Source organism: Copadichromis virginalis, linkage group LG5 (assembly GCF_057382275.1).
Source record: "Copadichromis virginalis isolate Kocher_CV1m ecotype Utaka linkage group LG5, C_Virginalis_male_GT1.1, whole genome shotgun sequence".
Lineage (NCBI taxonomy): Eukaryota > Metazoa > Chordata > Actinopteri > Cichliformes > Cichlidae > Copadichromis > Copadichromis virginalis.
In genome coordinates this window covers 17,778,533-17,792,104 of record NC_140622.1, presented here as the reverse complement: position 1 = coordinate 17,792,104, position 13,572 = coordinate 17,778,533, and the positions used below count along the sequence as shown (strand labels likewise).

The window sequence follows — 13,572 nt, the reverse complement described above, 5'->3', positions numbered from 1 at the left end:
ATGACCCTTACATAAGTGATACAGTTTGACGACCCCCCCAAAGGTGATGTGACACTACTATGGCCTGGCTAATCATCAGGAGAATACTCCCATTCATTTATACTCAGAATGAAGTGCCCCACCTGTGTTTGCACAGGGCTCTGGAGGCCTGGAGAAAGCCTTCTAAGTCAGGGTAGGGGGAACAGTAGTTCTGTAGCCCAGCCATGCTGCTGGTCACTGGGGCTTTTATTGCAGAGTAATCCCCTACAACAAACAGAATGGCCGGCATGTGCATACGCAGCTGTCGCAGTCTTAGTGCAAGTGGTGTCATGTTAAATCACAGGAATGGACTGAGCCCCTGCACCATCCGCTGCCCTTCCCTTCGCTGGCATCCCACTCACTGAAAGGCTCCAGCACACAGAGACAAATACACATACATACTCATGCCTATGTGCATAACCCACTTCCCACTAACATACTTTGCAGCACATGGCAGCCCAAAAGTTATTCCCTGTAAATAACTTGTGCCCCCTTGCTACAAACAACCAGATTATTTCAATGACATATATTCAGAGGACTTATGATAATCAAAGCAGGTATCACAGGCAGGAAAACAAAGTGACATTTACACCCTGACACTTTCCAAGTATAAAGCACCATTAGCATAGTTCCTCTGGGAAATTCTGAATCCCTCTGAAGCCAGGTATGTATATAGTATATACTGTTGGATGGCTATGTTTTAAACTATTTCCAGTTTTTCAGTCCAGCTCTGTTATCTTACTCTGCTACATTTCAATCATGCCCCTCGCTACCCATCAATATCCTTATTTTTAATCTACACTATCTTCAGGCCTTCTTCCGTATTCCTGTCTTTGTTTTTCTCTGGTTCCAGTGACCTTCTCCCATGTCAGCAGAGGGACAAATTTAGCGGCCTAGTTTCTGGAGCGACCAAATAGTCGGACACAACAGAGGGAATGTGTGTATTTGTGTGTGTGTTTGTATATCTGCATGGAAATTAGAAAAGAAAGAAAGGCCCTAGCCCCACAGATACAGTTATAGATATCCAGACATGTACTATCCTCGGGGTATGAGACAAAGGACACCAGAGGAATGTATCACAAAAATCTATATCTTAAAATGAGTTTTGCATTTATGACATCAACAAATAAACCGATTAATGGCAGTGGCTGCAATAAAACAATAAAAATAGGCATAAGAATGGAAGTAATAACTATTTTCCCTTCAGGAATAATTGCATACGCCACCGAGGATAAAGAAAGAATGTGTTAAGTTATTCTGGGATGTTGAGATGGGAGCACTGTCGCCATGGAAACATGCAGATCCTTCACCACTCCCTGGGTCTTGTCATTCTAGAGCTGCCAAGCTCCGGGTGCCATGTCACCAGGGGTGTTATGCCATTCTTCGTCTCTACTCTCGGTGACGCACCAGATGCCACATACAAAGCAGCAGGCCTAGACTGTTCTTGAATTAGCTACAGAGTAAAGGGAAGCATTTCACAAAACATCAACACCTACCTACCAGCTCGCATGTGAGGTCTTCAGTGGTAAACCACTGGAAAATAAATTCTTTAAATAAAGCACATGAGTGGAAATTGGAGAGAAAAAATGTCCGTGAGTATTGTTGTCTTTCTATTTTGTTTTACCCCACTGCAGTTTTGACCAGAGGTTGGTAACCTTTGCTATCCAAGAAGCCATTTATGAGTAACTAAAGGGATGAATCAGTGTTGGATCTATATATAAGAGACAAACAAGCAAGGAAGAACATTTTAATTGTATCTTTAGACAGTTTTTGTTAGCTGAATTTACAAAAATGCCAAAGAAAATAGTTTAACAGGCATCAAATAGCATTTTTGCACCAATGAGGTGACATCTCAGTATGGTGTGCAGTGTGTCCTTAAAACATTTTAGGAAACTGGACAAGTGGAGGACCAAAGAAGAAGTCACATTCCTAAAAACTATCTACAGCAGTATCTCAATATTCGTAAGAAACAGAAAAAATTACAGCAAAGATCTGAGAAACATATTTGGCTCTTCAGTTGATCCATCTACTGTGGATGGCTGCCAAGCCAAGAAGGCATTCTTAATGAAGGGAAACAGGGAGAAAAGACTGAGGAATACCAAATTACACAAGACCTGGACAGTCATGGATTGGCCTCCCCAGAGCCTGGACCTCAACATTATTGAGGCAGTGTGGGAGCTTTGAATGCTCTCCAAAACGCCCAGAGAACTATTCCTGAAGACTGCTTTAAAAATGACAAGAGATTTTCCCTAAGAGAGTTCAGAGTTGTTGCAGAATAAAGGTGGTGATACCAAATACTGATTTTCAAGCTCATTGCAATTCTACAAATTGTTTTTGCTTTATGTATGTTTCAATATCTTGCTGCACCTATTTTCCATTTTCCTAATAAATTATATAGTCTTATATAAAGACTTTTCCCAAGTACTGCACATCCATGTAAACTGCTGCTACCGAGATTCAGAAATATTCTGAGGATAAGGCACCAGAAGATAGACGTAAGCCACCTTTTAGTTAAATTTTTTTTACAACAATTATGTGGATAAAAAAAAAAGTGGATTTAAAAAAAAAAAAAAAGAAACACAGCCATTCCAAGTGGAAATACTTTGATAATTATTACCAACAGTTTGTTCAATATAAGCATTAAAGGTTGCTTACATATATAGATAACAATAATGTAATAATGAAGAATCTGAAAGTTAACAAATAACTTATAATTTGAATAACAAGCTGTTGCGTTATGACTGCATATTTGGGACTGGAGAACAGTTTAACAGGGGACTTTCAATGAACAGGAAATACACCCCAATGAGTAATTGGTAAATAACTCAGGTGTAAAGTAGCTGCAGTGTTTATACAGAATTTGGATAGCAGTGGTGTTACAGAGGCATACACAGTCGAAGGCAGGGCGTATGCCCCAATTCTCAAGAACAGGACAAAAATAAGGCAAGCACGAGTAAGCAGGAAATGAACAGTGAGTAAGCAGAGGAGAGTCGCAGGTGCTGGAGCCCAGTCAAGGAGGAGAGGATACATGACAGCTGGCCTGTCACACACAATGACTTATTCAACTAAAACACAGATTTCACCAGTGGGTACCGTACACCAACTGTCTCTCTGGTGAAGTAGTGAACAAAGCAGACAATTCCCAACTCTTTCTCGCTTAACAAAACATGTTTATTCCATAACAAAAAACCCCTATAACTGCACCATGTTTTAGAACATTATGGTCTTAATGTGACAAATTGGGATGTGTTAATCAACCAGTATCACTGGTATTAAGTGTTTCATTTACATGAGGTCTGTATTTAATGGGAGCCTTTTCCCCCTTGATGTACAATGCTAATACTTGTTACAATCTATAATTCATCTTTTATTGCATTTACATTACTAATATAGCTCTGACACCAGCTTTGTGCTGGATCTGATTAAGAGGCATGCTCTATATATATCCATTACATGTTATTACAGGGACTGTACAGTTTCTGTAGGCAACGGTTACAAGACTGAAACCTCTCTCCACCTCCTGGCGGAAAGACTAAGCACAAGTAAACATCAGCTCAAACACTTAATATACACACTGTGTTACGCAGAGCCAAAGTTAAATGCCTAAAAGTCACTGAATAATAAGGAACAATGTATTTATTCAAGACCGTTCACACACTCAAGAAGTACCATCTATGTGGTCCACAATCTTCAAATAAAGCTGAACAATCCAAATAAAATCTATAATACACATTTCTGTATAAAGTCATTACATGGCAGTGTAACGCTTAAAATAACCCCTGTGAAGCCATTTTCACTGAGGGTACACCTGGTAACTCAGCCGGTTTCTTCTCTCTATTGTTAAATTACAAATGCAAATTAGATTTGTTTTTTTAACAAGTGCACCATTTTCTGTTTGCTACGAGCTGACCACAAGTAAAACAATAAATAAATACAATACCTACATTTTAAACCGGTTCCAGAAATAATCTAAAGTACTCCGAATTATAATATTTAAACACGAACCAACAACATTATGACATAACTTACTGCAGGCATAGCTGTCAGAGGTTTGACAAATGTACATACTGAACACGTTAACAAATTACCAAGGTTCAACAATTACGGTTAATACTTCAGCTGTGCATTACGGTCTACATTTACATTTCTGGCTGCAAGAAACTAGACTTAAGTCACCATTGTATTTCACAATACATTCACATGTGCTGAGAGTACATTGATTTTGGGAGGAAACTTTCAAGCCTGAAACATCTAAAAACAGATTTAGAGTTTTTCTTCGTTCAGCTGCTTTAAAACTTACATTTTAGAGCTGTGTTATGTAAAGAGATGCAGGAGGGATTAAGACAAAAAACAAAACCCACAAATAAAGGGACAGCTCAAAGAGACCTGTACTTGCATACCTGCATTTATTATTCTGTTCAGTTTCTGTCCAGATGGACAAAGTAAATTAATGAAAAACTTAAGCACATCCTAAAATTTCCAGAAATAAAAATCAGCACCCAAAAACTGCACTATGAATAAGAAATAATGAAGAAAAAAAAAAGGCCATAAACTTTTAGAGGGAAAAAAAAACAAAACAAAAAACAAACAAACCCTTCATAACATAAAATAACTCAAACTGTGTGTGCCTATGTGATAGTTTTAATAAATAAATAAATACTTCTGGATTTGTATGTCCCTTATTTAAATGTGGCACCAAAACAAGCATTTCGTATAGTGAACTGTTAAGACTGAGGTTTCATCTAACAATACTTCAGAGGCAGTGTGACTCAAATAAACCATGCAACAGAGCAAGATTCACCAAGTGCTATATTTTGTCTCTTTATAAATTTGACAGTAAGGTGCAGAGATTTTATGAGTCCACAAGCAAAGACTGGTACTAGGAGCTATGCAGCTGTATGGTTGAATGTTGTTGAAAAGTTTGTATTGTGATTTTTTTTGGTCAGGTCCCCAGGACTTTACAGATGGGTTGTGTGCCCTTCACAGGATGAATATTTTAATAACCTTCTGGATTATCTTCCCACATCCTGGACAAGGAGCCTGGAACTTATGTAGCCTCCTTGCACATGGAAAACAGGTAAGCAGGTGAGCAGTGCGTCCGTGTATAATATTTCCATTACGTGGCCGCACTCGACAGAGCTTGCAAGGCTCTAGCAGCGCCTCAGGCCTAACGTCCTCAACCTCCATGCCCAGATTCTCTTGACTGTCTCCTTCAGAGAGCTGCTCATCTTTGTGGAAGACAGAGGGCCTCGGACCTTTGCCTTTTCCCATTACCATTGTTGGCAATGGTCGATCGGCGGTGGAATGTGAAGGGAGGATGACAGGATCAGAAACTGTCCTGCTGCAATCTGGGACATCAATGCCCGTGTCGCTGTCATCTTCCTCATCGTGGGTAATGAGTGAGCTGCATGCTGGGATGTCAGGAACAGAAAGGGAATGCGCAAGCCGAGGGACATCTTTATACCAGTTCTTCCTTAGAGCCCAGCACCGAACACAGTACCTCTGGAGAGGTATGTTGTATTTTCGGCACTCTGTGCACTGCCATGCATCCTAAGATATAAACACAGCATTCACAAGACTGATATAGTTTTAAACAAATGGCTGTAAATGAATAAACGGAGGCTCAGAGATACTGACCTGTGTGGAGATCTCTGTATCAGTATCATCACTCAGACACTGAGAGTCTTCATCTGGCTCCTCCTGCATCTAATAAATACACATCAGATCACATCACCACTCCACATTTCTTAGTGAAAAACATTTTATTGGCAAGAAAGAAATATATCACAAAATTTAAAAAAGAAAGAAAAAGACATACTTCTCTGTCTGCTTTGTCCTCCTTCATTCCCCCATCATCATCCTCCAGTGGAGGCTCTCCTTCTCTGCTGCCTTCTTCCAGAGCAGCCTCTTTCATCTCCACACTCACCTGTTCACTCTCGCCCTCTGTGAGGAACCAGAGGTCGTCAGTGGTGTCCGACACAATGGCCGTATCCTCTTCCTGTGCAAGAGACAGCTGACACATCAGTCAGACCACCACTGTTATGATCTGATTTTTGCCATTTGTCAACAAGTAATGTCTGTTAGTTTTCCTAAGCTTGAAACCTCTAAAATGAACCTTATTGCCCATTTTAACCATTTTTAATTATACTGGGTGGACTTTCTAGCAGCACGTGAGGTGTCTTACTTGGTTTGTGTGGATGTCAGTGGAGCCATTGCTCCTGCGGCTGTAGTTATTACGGAGATTACCCAGAAACCACCAGGGCAAGCCAGAGAGGTCCCACTCATCCAGAGTAACATCCAGCTTGGGTCGCTTGCAGGCTGAGCGTTGCAAACCTTCAAGAGAGTCTAAGGAGGTTTTGAACATTTAAACAGTGTCTTGTAACGAGGCTGTTAAGTGTGCAATGGACTATTTGATTACCATCATCTGGTTCCCGAGGTCGTCTCTGGGAGGGGGTCTGCAGGAGAGGCCCATCACTACCAGCCTCCAAACCTGCTTTCACCACACCTCCACACATCTGTAAAAGAAGAAAATGCAAACGCAAGAAATTAGAACACAGAGCCGTGACTGGGTACTTGGAGGACTCGCAGCTCCTTTTCAACATGGCCTCTGTTTACAGGTGGGGTGGGATGGCGCAAGGGACAAAGGGCTGGGCAATTTGGGTAAGGGCCAGTAGGGAGGGAGTTCAAAATAATTTAGGATATAAATGCAAACTGAAATGTTGAGTGCTGGGTAAACAAAGCAGAAAGCAAAGGCAAGGAAAGCCAGTATACTAACAGACAGGTGAATAAACAAGAGCATGATCACACAATCCACCGCAACTCTAAATTCGTTGGATTTAATACATTTATTCCAAGGTATGTACTGTTGTCTCATTTTTTTTTCTTAAATGAACAATTTGGCACATTTGTCAAAGCAAAGAAACAGACGCACACAGAATTTAAGTCTAAAGTAACATCTACCAGACAGTAGGGGTGCAACGATTCTCGTATCGATATTGAACCATTCGATACAGTGCTTTCGGTTCGGTACGCATATGTATTGAACAATACAAATGTTTTAATTTATTTTATCAACTTTCCTTCTGACGATGCCATTTGTGTTGAGCGCTCAGTGGATCTGCGCTTGACAGTGCAGCCTAGGCGGAGCAGTTGAACGCAGATTCACTGACCGCAGGGCAAGCAAGCGAGACAGAAGCTAAGCTCTCCTTGCAACATGGCAAATTGAACCTCCCCCACCCTCATTCAGATCTGGCCTTGGGAACTATTTTGGTTTTCATGTGACGTATGACCCTGAAGGTATGGACAAAAGTAAAACAGTATGTCGGATGTGCCACGCAATGCTCAATTACATTGGTGGGAACTAGTGCGTTAGCGCAGTTTGCTCGTTAACCTCTGGGGGGGTCCTAGAAAAATGCATACACTATCGGACCTAGAGCCACAAATCGACCACGCCCAAAAAAGTGCTATAAAAATTTATATATTAATATTTTATTCCACTTTAAATTAGCCAATCTTTTAAAACTACTTCTCCCTGAACTATCCATGTAAAGTTTTAATTATATTTCGGGGGTTTTAACCCTTTTAATCGCAGTTTAATTACATGAGCGCACTGTTTTTTTTTAGCCCCCCAAAACAAAACGAAATTTTTAAAAAAACATTTGAAGTAATATTTGATTGTTATTATAATTAGGCCTTTAGATGGACTAAAGATTGGCACCAACCTTCATTTCGATCGCCTTTTTTTTTTTTTTTTCCAGGACCAGAAAATGGTCTCCAGGCGGCAAATGCTCCTCCTCTAGGCCGAAATCAGTGCATCCTCCCGGGTTAACTCCCGACGATGACTGGGGCATGTTGCGTCGGACCCCTTTTTCCAACACACACGTCCGGTACCACGTCACAACAAATACGTCATTTCCTGTTGATTTAAAAAAAAAAAAAAAAAAAAAAAAAAAAAAAATGCACCCTCAAACGGTCCTAGGGGCCGAAAATGGTCCCGCCCGATCAGCGGGCGAAGCCGCTGCTGCACGCCGGAAATGAGGCTTCGTTTCCCGCAGGTCTGTTTAAGCAGCCCGCTGTTTTCCAGCCCGGGGTCAAATGTGGAGCAAGGGCGCCACCCGGTGGACAAATAAAAAAATTACAACTCTAAGGCCAGTACTGCAAACGGAAACGGAAACATAACCGATCACGATCGATTTGACCGTAATTTTTTTGCCGTGAAAAATAGCGTTTATATTGGGTTTCAATGGGGCACAAATCGACCACTAGGACCGATAGTGTAAGTTTGTCTGTAGCTTAGCCACTGAAGCTAATTTACGGAAGTCATACTGAAATTTTAACAGTAAATGTGACCGAACTTTTTTTTGCAGACTTTCGCTATATTCCATTCAACACAGTGCAAATGGCGTGTAAATGAACAATGAAAAATGGCACAAATCGACCCAAGACCACCCAGAGGTTAACGTGTTGGCCATCCAGCCCCACGCATGGGGCGATCCGCGGTAGCTCGTTAACGGAGATTTGCCGTGTTGTGGCGTTAATGTCATTTCAACGAGATTAGTGCTGTCCACACTAGTGGGAACAATGAATATGACTGCACATTTACGCCGACATCATCCTAGTGCAAAGACAAGTGGAAGCAGACAAAAACAACAAGCACGCATGCTACAAACTTTACCCGAGTCATTTAGACAGCTGTTAGCACATGATTCTCCTTATGGGGACCTGATATATTTAATATGCTGCTGAGAATATAGCCCAGAAGAAGCGTATAGTATAGCTTTTATTTTGGAAAGAGACATTTCTCTGTAATAAACTCTTTTCCAAAGATGAGCGATTTCTCGATCAGATAGATTTATTTTTTATTACTTTGTTTAAAAACTGTACTTTTGAGTTAAAATATATATATTTATAATTTCAATAAAAAAATGACAAATTAAAAAGGCATGAACATTTTTTGTATCGAAAAAAATATCGAACCGAACCGTGAATTTTGTGTATCGTTGCACCCCTACCAGACAGATCTATTATTTTAATCACTAAAATGTAACTAGGAAATATGCAAATTCAACACTTAAATTATCATCTGAAATTTGATTCAATAGCATTCTGAGATGGTTGTGGCACATGCAGCAACCTTTAATTTCATAAAAAGGACAAATATCTTAATATAGCTCAATGTTGCAGCAAACCAAATTATATATAAGCCACGAAGTAAGATCAAAGAGGATTTGGGGAGGGATTGGAAAGAAGGGTGCAGGAACGTGGGATTAGGTGAAAAGGTTTAGGGCAGTCAGACCTGTGGGTGATCAGGAGCTGTGATCCTCCAGTTCGGAGCAGAGAAGAGAACTCTGATACAGACAGAGACAGTGACTCTGCCCCCCCATCCAATGGGTGGAACTGGTGGGTCATAAAACAGTGATGAAAAGCCACCAGACCAAACCAAGAATGGGGTTGTACAGAGACGGTGCCACTCTGTACAACTGCACACCAACGAAGACAGCAGCCCTTACACCACCTTCCCCAGAACACACAACCCAGTAGAAACTAAACTTATACTTTGGGCAAAGCACTTTAAAACAGAGCCCAGCCAAAATAAGATTTTTAAGACTGATACTTGGGGATTTAACCTCTAAATAAGTTATTGTAAGGAAAAAAAAGACAACTTGTTATGTGTAGTTATTTGTGAAAAAGCAAACTGTTGAATTATCTTGTTTTATTATGACAATAAGTCATGAAGTACCAGTTCATGCTCTGCATAACTGCTCTGACCATCTAGGTATGTTTGCTGCCAGCAGGGAAGTTGCAGAGTGCCCTCTGGTGGCCAAACTATGGAACATCAACACTCATGACATGGTTGAAGCACACTTCTCCATCTCCTCTTTACTTTTTAATTCATCTGCAGTTATAAATGCCAATATCAATATACGTATAAGTAGCTAAAATTGTCTGATATATCAGTCGGGCTCCATTTAAAGGCATTATCGGAGTGGCTGTGCACTTATTTTGTGACATTGTTACAAAAAGTTGTGTGTAGTGAAGCGAAAGCAGGTAAGGGTCTCTGTTTCTTCTGAGCACCATGCTTCAGCTTTACCTGACCACGATCCTCCACTCCGCCATCTACACATTCACGGCCCACAGAAAGATTCTCTGCAGCGTCTGCATTTCAAATGAGACACAGTAACAGAAAAAGGACATCCCCCCCCCCCTTTAATTATAGCATTGCACACTCTCACTAAGGCCCTTCAGATATGAAGTTTAAGCAGGGGAAAGGGGTCCATCTGGGACTGTGCAGGATCCCCACATCCTCCAAGCGATGGACAGCCTTTCACAATCACTCATAATATAGTCAACAAGATGGTCTTTGAATATACATGGAATGTTGGTATACCCACAGATCTTCTCATGTAATTTAAAAAAGCCACAATATGATGCAAATAACAGTGAATTCAATAAGGAGCACAGGAAGAGACATACTTTGACTTCAGACACCCACAAATGAATCCACAGATTGTTTTGTTTTTTGTTGATTCCACCTAACAAAAATATAATTTCACCAGAAAAAAAAAAAAAAAATGTGCAAAGGACTTAAATCAATAAATGAAAGAATCACTTACCAGCACAGTCAATAACAACCAAATACTTCTTCAGCATTTCATACACTGGGCTGTAAAATGGGAATACAAGCATTTAAAATTAAGATTTTTCTTCTTTTTTAAAAATGTATAAAGTCCAGATACAAAGCAGAACCAACAATGAGCACAGGTTTTGGTTAAGGTAATTACCTCGGGTTTTTAACAGAGAAGCTCTCCACTTCCAGCAGCTCTCCCAAAGGATCATCCTGGCAGTGGACTATGTGCTGCCTCTGTTTGTCATACAGTTGCTTCCCCATGATGTATTGGCCCAAGTAGTGCATCACCTACACAAAGCAGAAGATTTCTTATGTTCAGGCTACATTTGTACCTTTGGAATGACCACGTGACCGATAGCTCTTTTTCAAAGTCACACTAGACAGCTCACCTCTTTGAGCGTGAAGATATCCTCCTGGGCTCCAGCCACACGCAGTATTTGCAGGAGAGGAGCTTTTGGTTGCACCTAAATGGACAACAGCACCGCCGCTTAGCATTACATGTTATATATGAGGTAACTGAATGCTTGTAGTTGCGTCTTAACTGCACCTGATTCCCTTCTCCCGGTAGCGTCCTGCATGACGAGCTTGATGCCGGAGTCTGGGCTGGTAGGGAGCTCATAGTAAACGAACTAAAGCTGCAAAGCAAAAATGACAACACGCATTATAAACGACTCACCCATTCAGCAGCATTCCACAGCTTGCTATAGTCACCGACTTTGCACATCCCACGCAACACCAGCGCCTACGGCGCCAAACGCAGCTTAGCAATGTCAAGTTATTGACGGACTGAAAAATTCTGACAATGTTTATAGTCAGTGCCAACTAGGCCGAGTTAACTTCCCAATCTGAAACCGTCATGGCCTGTCACTTCTCACACTATTACTTTCCCTTTGGCGCCCTCACAAAACAAAACTAAACCAGGCGAGCCAACGCCGAACATATGGCACAAAAATGTAAAAGTATAGGTATTGCTGTGCACATACACACACACACGTGAGCTGCAGCCTCTCTAGACATCTCTAGCAGGTGGCAAGGCTGCTATCGCTACAGGCAAACGTGTTAGCTAACATAGCAGCAGCGCTAACGATGGCTAACTTTGGAAGCTAGCCAGTTACTCAACAATTCGCTCCTAATATTAACTCACCGTGAGGAGCTGACATTACTTCACAGCCAGTACATTGCTTCGGGCGCAGTATTGGCTTAACAGCTAGTCCGCATCGTAAAGACGTATGGAAAACTGAAATGCTGGCTTTTTAACACTAGCTAACGCTAGCAACCAGGAGACAGTTAGCTGAACTACAGATTCAAAATGATGACTGTGGCTACTCAACTTCCGCATGAGAAGCCAGAATATGGCTCCCCCTACTTTTTAAAAATATTACTTACAGAGGCATTTTTCCCTTTTTAAAACAGTCTTTTCAGATTAAAAGCATGTTGTAAAATACAATGATTTAAAAAAAAAAAAAACTTCAGCGAAAATACCCTGTTCAGTTTAGGAAGCGTTTATGAAGCATAAACCACGGAGTCCACTTCGAACGGTGACAACACGACATCCCAAGAAAGGAATGGTTTTGCTGGTTGTGGCCACAGACCTCTCCAGGCCGCAGGTTTTAAATATCACCCTGGGTTAACACACCTGAATCAAATGATTAATTCATTATTAGACCTCTGGAGAACTTCAAGACATATGGAGCCATAGCTAACTATTGAGGAGGTCATTTAGCCATTTAAATCAGCTGTGTTAGATCAAGGACACAAAACCTGCATGACACGGGCCCTTGAGGCCTGGAGTTCCCCCTCACCCCTGCCGTAGAAGAAGAAGGCTCTGTTGAGTGTATTGAAATCTGCAAAGACGACTGGCAGCATCATCACTGCACTACACCAGCAGATGCTTGAAAGACGCTACTCACCCTGCACACATTTATTGCACTCCCCTCAGGTAGGAGGCTGTAGTGCAGGAGTGGTGAATCAAACAATTAGTTCAATACCAGGCCTCTGGAGAACTTCAAGGCATATCGAGCCATTTAGCTACTTAAATCAGCTGTGTTGGATCAAGGACACATCTAAAACCTGTAGGACACCAGCCCTTGAGGCCTGAAGTTGGACGCCCATTCAGCCTGCACAGGTAGTCCAGCTCCATGGTGATGGCACATACATTTGTGGTCTTCTGGTAATGAACTATTCATTTGATTCAGGTGTGCTGACCCAGGGTGATATCTAAAACCTGCAGGACACCGGCCCTTGAGGCCTGGAGCTGGACAATCCTGGACTACAGGAATCATCCCGTGCTACAAGCAGTGACTAACAAGGAGTCAGCACCTGCAAAGCCATTCACTTCATGAGAATTGTCTTGTTGTTGCCTCTCCAGTGCGTCTGTTGTCGCTTTCATTTGCACCAACACAGATGAATTGGACACAGAGTGTTTTCTGCTTCCTAACTGCACAGGCTCATAGCTCTGAAGTTAAAAGGACTTTGTGTTATGCTGTGATGACTGAGCAACCCCTTAATTCTTTTTGAGCGCTGTCCTTCTTTCACCGGTAGCAGGCAGCTGGCACTCAACAAAAAGCACAGCTAAGTAAGTGTAGCTTTCATTTACCTACACATTATAAAATCCAGCATTTCTTCTTAATAAACTCCAGTGTAGATATTACCTTTTCTCCTATAGTTTTTATTTTAAATATCTGTCTGCGTGAGTAATGCTACATGTCATATCATGAAATTTGAAACTCAGTTTAGACCGCTTTGCATTAAAAACACCACTTTAACTGGTTTGTTTCTATATGGCGTTACCTATTCATAAAATATTAACTTTATGAATGAACCACTTATAAAACAGCACCTTATTTTAAGTGCTTTCAGTAACTTACAAGAACAGTTGATAGAGGTCGTTGATATGTCCCCTTCAATATTACAATATATTTTGTTGT

At 41.2% G+C, this 13,572-nt stretch overlaps 1 protein-coding gene across 3 annotated transcripts; it reads right to left on the bottom strand.

Annotated features, from left to right (window-relative positions):
* Positions 1 to 3,636: 3,636 nt before the first annotated feature.
* mdm4 (MDM4 regulator of p53) lies at positions 3,637 to 12,241 on the bottom strand. Of its 3 annotated transcripts, none has more exons than XM_085456311.1 (11): positions 12,128 to 12,241; positions 11,193 to 11,280; positions 11,035 to 11,109; positions 10,800 to 10,933; positions 10,632 to 10,681; positions 10,109 to 10,173; positions 6,437 to 6,533; positions 6,203 to 6,363; positions 5,837 to 6,031; positions 5,656 to 5,724; positions 3,637 to 5,568 (listed from the first exon to the last, which is right to left on the bottom strand). In XM_085456311.1, exons 2-11 carry the CDS (start codon positions 11,262 to 11,264, stop codon positions 4,999 to 5,001), a joined length of 1,488 nt encoding a protein of 495 aa, XP_085312437.1. In that variant the 5' UTR covers positions 11,265 to 11,280; positions 12,128 to 12,241; the 3' UTR covers positions 3,637 to 4,998. The 3 variants fall into 3 exon arrangements, with proteins under 3 accessions (XP_085312437.1, XP_085312436.1, XP_085312438.1); XM_085456310.1 differs by lacking the exon at positions 12,128 to 12,241 and adding an exon at positions 11,790 to 12,073; XM_085456312.1 differs by lacking the exon at positions 12,128 to 12,241 and adding an exon at positions 11,790 to 12,073 and having other exon boundaries at positions 5,837 to 6,016.
* Positions 12,242 to 13,572: the final 1,331 nt, after the last annotated feature.